The 7333-nt window shown below is 42.6% G+C and overlaps 1 protein-coding gene across 1 annotated transcript; it reads right to left on the minus strand.

The window, feature by feature from the left end:
• Window positions 1–844: 844 nt before the first annotated feature.
• Window positions 845–7056, minus strand: LOC134444822 (NLR family CARD domain-containing protein 3-like). The gene is made up of 4 exons (XM_063194011.1): window positions 5201–7056; window positions 2756–2786; window positions 1711–1881; window positions 845–856 (listed from the first exon to the last, which is right to left on the minus strand). The coding sequence occupies exons 1-4, from the start codon at window positions 7054–7056 to the stop codon at window positions 845–847; spliced, it is 2070 nt and encodes a 689-aa protein (XP_063050081.1).
• Window positions 7057–7333: the final 277 nt, after the last annotated feature.

Consider the following 7333-nt stretch of genomic DNA (forward strand, 5'->3'; position numbering starts at 1 on the left):
TTCAGAGATTTTTGTCCCGGGCCCAGCCAAAGCTGTCAGCGGCCCTGTCAACACATTCTCTACACCAGCCTTATTTATAGACTAAGGGTATCAGCAATGCTTTGTTTAGCCCTTATTTATACACCAAGAGCAGGGCTGGACTGGCCATCTGGCATAACGCGCATTTCCTTATTTATACACCAAGAGTATCAGCAATGCTTTGTTTAGCTGCACAATTGGGCATGACGTGATAAAAGATGTCTGCAAGAAGTACCAGAATCTATAAGAACCCTCTTTTATTAATGATCGAAAACCTCTTCCTTTAGTTGTAATTTAGCATGCTAGCTGGATATTGATGAACTATTTTCCCATCAGTGTTTTGCCCCTTTGTCATAACAAAGCCATGAAGACAACAGCATGAAAAAGAACAACAGATACAGGACAGGATTTAGCATTTTAACTGGATATTGATTAACTATTTTCAACAGATACAGGACAAGATTTAACATCTTAAATGGATATTGGTTAACTATTTTCCCATCAGTGTATTGTCATAACAATGCCATGAAGAACAACAGATACAAAACAGGATAGTGACACTTTCTGTCTCAGCATATTCACCAGGTGGTCTTAGCATTCCCTATATGCACCACAGATGGAGTTTGACAATTGTTTTCCCCCCACATTTCAGATGGTACTAAGTTGGCTACCTTAAAATGCATGCACACACTACACACACACATACCCCTAAACTGAGTAATCTGTAGAATAGTAAGGTATTCTCCGCGCTCCTGTTCCTCTCTATGAGGTGTGTTACCAGAGCATCTCAGATGTGATGAATTTGTTAATTTCATTTAGAGCAGGGTCAAGACACAGTCTGCGGTAAATAAAATACAAAAATATTTAAGCTGAGTAATGTCACCGCGTCAGTTGGAGGAGAACCTAACGACTGGTCTTGTTCTCTTAGCTGCATGTTGCCTGTTATCTGTCTGTTCTGACTGGACTAGTTGTGTTAGCTGCATGTTGCCTGTTATCTGTCTGTTCTGACTGGTCCAGTTCTGTTTGCTGCATATTGCCTGTTCTGGTCCTGAGGAACATTCAGTAGTCCAGTTCTGTTTGCTGCATATTGCCTGTTCTGGTCCTGAGGAACATTCAGTAGTCCGTGTATCAATTGATGTGTTTTTCTTTGAGTAATTTACCAAAGTGTCTCAGTCATAGTACTACTGGCCAGTTTAGATGTAACAGGTTTTATGAAAGTTCTCACCTCACGTTCTCATTGCTCGTCCACTTTCTTGTTTGCAATGAGAGTTGATATACACTGCTACTAGCCTGTCAGAGTATTGGTTAGCTTCCCGTAACGGCGACAGCCATTCTTCTCATTAGAAAATGATACTGTATGTGTTAAATATTATATGTTTGTATAGATATGGATGTATATGTTGAATATGGATTTGGAATCGGAGAGACAACAAGAGCTAAAATGTGTTCTATTCGGTGTTTATGTTCAGTTTTACAGCATAAGTATTACCCGCGGTGACGAGTAATAAATGAGAGGAGAAAATACAGAAGATTGGGATGTTTCTCATTGTTTTCCTTTCCTGGCTGTTTACACGCACTGGATAGCTGAATATGCAAACATTCAGTGAGGCCAGTACATTGCCTGTTATCTGTCTGTTCTGACTGAGATCATTGGAGAGGAGAGGGGGGATGTGTAGAGTGAATGTTTAGTACCTCAACTCCCAGGTCTTGCAGTCTGGACGACACCCAGCTGGAGACGACAGAGTCAGTGATGATGATGATGCTGGGCCCTTCAGCGTCAGCTGTGTGAGACTTGAGGAGTGTGAGGTCAGGGCAGAGACCATATAGGAACAACTCTGCCTTGACAGAGGACACTTCTCCAATCTGGGAGAGACATCAGAAAACAGTTAGACAATCTACACATCAGCACCACACACACACACACACACACACACACGCACACACACACACACACACACACACACACGCACACACACGTACACAAACTTAACATCCAAACTAGACTGACACCTAAACAACACACATACACACACACACACACACACAGACACAAACTGGTTTAACAAAACTATATCTAGCTGCTAGCCATTTTGAAGGTGTAATATATTTAGATTCTCACAATTCCCTTACTGATAATATATCCATACCAGTAAAAAATTACACCAGGAGACGGACTGCAAACACGACTGGTTTCTTTTATTCCATTTGACAGACTGCCCACACGTTACACATCCGGGGAATATGAGATAGCCAAGTGCCACCAGATGGCGCTGTTACAATGTAACATGAGAATAACAAGAGTCTAGCTTCACACAATAAATGACAATATCAATCAGTATATTACAGAGGGGAAATGGCAGCTAACTGTAGTGCTACTTCAAAACAAATTGCTTGATGAGCTTTTCAGACTTCTAAACAGTCCCCATATAGTTTGTTTAGAATCCCAACTCCCTCTGAAGACAACAAAAACAGTTTTGAGCAACTTGAAGATGTATTAATGGTTGTTGCAAAAAAAATCTGGCATCTTTGCTTGTGTCCTCTTCGCCAGGTCCACATTATAGCAGCTACACTTGCAAATTCTCATTATGAATGTCAGGGCTGTCATTAATAAATATATTGGTTTTCTCACTAAGCAATACTGTATATCATTATGAATGCAGTAGTCTGCAAATATATCAGCTGATCTTATACGTCATTTAAAATGCAAAATGGTGGCAAGGTGAACAAGGCACCTAACCCCACACTGCTCCATGGAAAATGTACGCCCTCTGTGAATGGGAGATTTGAGACATGAGACATTGTCACTGGAAAGTAATTATCTGTGTGTGTGTGTGTGTGTGTGTGTGTGTGTGTGTGTGTGTGTGTGTGTGTGTGTGTGTGTGTGTGTGTGTGTGTGTGTGTTCGTGCAGAAGCGACTCTACACCATCAAACCAGCAAAGTGATCAGCAGCAGAATGTGCAGGTACAAAATCATGCATTACCTCCATTCACAGGAACGCGCCCATTGGCTGAACTTGCGACTTCAAGGCAAAGTCGCGTGCCTACAGTGCGCTGACCATACGGTCTCTCACTCCGCGCTCCATAATCCAGCTGTCAATACAGGCATTCTGAAATTTGTCATTAAAGCTAGGCTCCAAGTTCTCCCTACTCAATATAACCTTTGTCTTGTACACAATGCGCCATAAACCATTCTGCCTGTTAAATACTGACGAGACTATAGAATCTACAGCGCACATCATGAATGCCTGTATTGCTTTTAAAGGCCTGTACACCGCCCGTCACAACCGCATTGTGGACATTACAGCAACAGAACTGTGCAAACTACATGGACAAACACATGTACACACAGACAGAAAAATCAACCCAAACTGGTTTTCCCATTTGACCACCGATGATGCTCTGGACAATGTCCTTAAAGACTGCTCTAACACCCCTGACATTGTTCTTGTGGATGAGACTCTAAAACATTACAGTTGTGGAAATAGGATGCTGCTTCGATGCATACATGGACCTGTGCTTTGCTGAAAAATGTATTAAGTATCAACCAGTAATTCATGCATTGACAGAAAGTGGCTACAAAACATCCATGGTGGTACTTATCTATGGTAGCCTTGGCCATGTTCATAAATTGTGTGTCAGAGGTTTGCAAATAGCTGGACTAAATAAGAAGAAAGCAAAACAGATAGCCAAGTATTGTTCAATATCTGCAGTTATAGGCAGTCTGCATATTTGGAGGAGGAGATGCCACTTGTACCCCTGAATAGGCTTCAGGCCAGTATAACTTTTGCATTTAGGTAGAATACACATTATTGCTACTTTAATATTGTTTGGGGCGCTGTATTGTTTCTCAATAATTATTGGTCCTCCCAAATGAAATAATCAAACTCTCTCTGTGTGTGTGTGTGTGTGTGTGTGTGTGTGTGTGTGTGTGTGTGTGTGTGTGTGTGTGTGTGTGTGTGTGTGTGTGTGTGTGTGTGTGTGTGTGTGTGTGTGTGTGTGTGTGTGTGTGTCTGTGTGTCTGTGTGTGTGTCTGTGTGTCTGTGTGTGTGTGTGTGTGCCACCATCAGTGATGAGATACTCATCTTCTGTGTGAAGGCACGCCTACAGGTCACGCCTACATCATTTGCATATCACAAGAGGAAAAAATAGTCAGACTCTTTGAAGTAGCCTGTGCCTTTGACCTGGTCATGGAGGAATCCTACTGTACCAAAAAAAAACCCTGAAATACCATCCTCTAACATCTGCCATTGAAAGCTGTGGCTATAAATGTGTTCTTGTCTTTGGCAGTCTAGGCCATGTGCATACGGTAGGCTGGTGGTCAGTGGACTCAACATCAGTGGACTAAGTAAAAGACGGGCCAGACAGCTAGCTAAATACTGCTCAATATCAGCTGTTATAGGGAGCATGTTCATCTGGAAGAGCAGATGTTTCCTGTATCATTAATGATGCATTTCCATAACAAGATGTGTCTTTTGGTCAAAATAGTTGTTGGATTATTCATCATATTTGGTTCCTATTGATTTTAACTTGTAATGTGGAATCAAATAAAGTACATAAAATGTGTGTGTGTGTGTGTGTGTGTGTGTGTGTGTGTGTGTGTGTGTGTGTGTGTGTGTGTGTGTGTGTGTGTGTGTGTGTGTGTGTGTGTGTGTGTGTGTGTGTGTGTGTGTGTGTGTGAGTGAGAGAGAGAGAGAGAGAGAAAGTCTTTTGTGCCCATATTTACTATTTTGTTATCTGTTTTTCTCCCCATTATTTTTTTAACCATATGCCATTATGTCAGTGTCTGTAACACTCCTTGTTTCCGATTAAAGAAAAATGAACAAACCCAGATTATCTGTCAACATCAGTATCAAAATGATTTCAATGAAACATAATTATGCATTTAAAATGGCATATATGGGTCATTCTGACCCATATGCAATTAATTGTGATTAATTATTTAACCGATTTACCTACATCACTAATTAAAACTACAACACACACACACACACACACACACACACACACACACACACACACACACACACACACACACACACAGACAGACAGACAGACAGACAGACAGACAGACAGACAGACAGACAGACAGACAGACTCACACTGCTGAGGTGGATGATGTGTACACCTAATCGCCCCTTTTGGGGACAATAAAGTTGAAAAGTTGACGTTGAAGTTGCACTCACTCTGCTGATGTGGATGAAGTGAACACATCAGTCAGCTTCTGGAGGACGTCATCTGGGCTCAGGAGGTCAGTCTGATCCATCTCTGGTGTCTGTATGTACTTCTGCAGGTCAAACCCATCCAGATACTGTGTTGAAGTATTGAACATAAACTTCTCAGTCTTCCACTGTCCTGGTAAGAGCATCTCTACAGTCAGAGTTCCAGAGCTCTTGTCAATGTGCTCCACTACAGCATGCTGATTCAACTCATTCAGACAGTAGAACAGGTTGATCCTTCTGCCAGGCTCCCTATGACCTCTGATCTCCTGTTTTACTAACTGAACTGTTTGCTCTGAGCTTTGTGACTGGCTGTTGGTCTGTGCCATTAGGTGATTTAAGAGGTTCTGATTGGACTCCAGTGAGAGGCCGAGGAGGAAACGAAGGAAAAGGTCCAGGTGTCCATTCCTACTCTGTAAGGCCAGATTCACTGCAGTCTTGTGTAGGTCATGAAGCTTTGACGCCCCGAACAGAGCAGAGAGCTGAGAGGTTTGATGTTGGTCAGACATTTTTCTTCCTCTGCTGATGAAGCAGAGGAACACATATAACGCTGCCAGAAACTCCTGGATACTGAGATGCACAAAGCTGAATACTTTCCCCTGGTACAGTCCAGCCTCCTCTCTGAAGATCTGAGTACACACTCCTGAGTAGACGGATGCTTCTGTGACATCAATGCCACACTGCCTTAGGTCTTCCTCATAGAAGATCAGATTTCGCCTCTCCAGCTGTTGGAAAGCCAGTTTGCCCAGTTTGGAAATCATCTCTTCGTCTCTCTCTTCTAGCTCGGTGTATTTGGTATTTTTAATTCTGACCTGAATGATCAGGAAATGTGTGTACATCTGGGTGAGAGTCCTTGGCATCTCTACACTCCCTGATCCATCTGATGTCCTCTCCACTATTGTAGCTAAAATCCAGCTGAAGACCGGAATGTGGCACATGATGAAGAGGCTCCTGCATGACTTCAGGTGAGCGATGATTCTGCTGGCCAAGCTCTCATCACAGAGCTTCTTCACGAAGTATTCTTCCTTCTGTGGGTCGTTAAATCCCCTTATTTCTGTCACCTGGTTGACATACTCAGGAGGGATCTGATTGGCTGCTGCTGGTCGAGTGGTGATCCAGAGGAGAGCAGAGGGCAGCAGCTTTCCTTTGAGGAGGTTTGTCAGAAGGACGTCAACTGGAACTGACTCTGTCACATCACAGCACTTTGGGTTGGAGCGGAAATCTAGAGGAAGTCGACACTCATCCAGACCATCAAAGATGAACATGACTCTGTTCTCTAAACTGATTAAGACTCTTGGATCCTTCACATCTGAGGAAAAGTGCTTAATGATATTAACTAGACTGATGGTTTTCTCCTTCATCAGGTTCAGCTCTCGGAAAGGAAGAGGAAATATGAAGTCGACATCCTGATTGGACGTGCCTTCAGCCCAGTCAAGAATGAACTTCTGCACAGAGACGGTTTTTCCTATGCCAGCCACTCCCTTTGTGAGCACTATTCCAATAGGTTTGACTTGCTCAGACATCTGTTTGGCTTGTTTAGATGAGGCCTTGACTTGATAAGATAACTGACTGAGTTGTTGAGATAAGCGATCCAAGATTTCTCTGCATTTGATTGGCCTGTCTTGTGCCGCTTCTCTCCAGGATGCCTTCTCTATCTGTCTGACCTCATGTTCTTTATTGACACCCCATCCTCCCCCTGCCGTGATGTAGAGGTCTGTGTAGATCTTTCTGAGCAGTGTGGAGCTTCCCTGATGTGTGAGTCCCTCCATCAGACACTTGGACCTCTCCAGCAGGTGAGATTTGTGGGCCCGTTGAATCTCCATACTAAATGGATGAGGATAGAAACAGTGTGCAGAAAGACAAAAAAACAAACAAATTATTTATGTGGTCATAAAACCTCTCCCAGTGTGAGAAAATGGTCTGCTTACTGTATTAGGGTGGGAGACGTGACGCCTTGTTTTTTCGTAACATTGGTTAAAAACCTACAAAACTGTTATTTTTTCTTTAAAAAACACATGTCAATGAAAGAAAATGTGGTACATTATGTTTCATATTAGTCTTAGATGAGAAGAAACATTTTTGTTAAGATTTATGTAAAGG

The sequence above is a fragment of the Engraulis encrasicolus genome, unplaced genomic scaffold (assembly GCF_034702125.1).
Source record: "Engraulis encrasicolus isolate BLACKSEA-1 unplaced genomic scaffold, IST_EnEncr_1.0 scaffold_75_np1212, whole genome shotgun sequence".
NCBI classification, from domain to species: Eukaryota; Metazoa; Chordata; class Actinopteri; order Clupeiformes; family Engraulidae; genus Engraulis; species Engraulis encrasicolus.

What these genes read in the sequence shown, in the direction of transcription:
- LOC134444822 (XM_063194011.1), bottom strand. Translation starts at nt 7,056, where the DNA reads ATGGAGATTCAACGGGCCCACAAATCTCACCTGCTGGAGAGGTCCAAG. An exon ending in ACTTCATCCACATCAGCAGA is followed by an intron (nt 2,787 to 5,200) that starts GTGAGTGCAACT and finishes TCCCATTCACAG; the next exon opens with AGGGCGTACATTTTCCATGG. An exon ending in TTTCCATGGAGCAGTGTGGG is followed by an intron (nt 1,882 to 2,755) that starts GTTAGGTGCCTT and finishes TGTCTCTCCCAG; the next exon opens with ATTGGAGAAGTGTCCTCTGT.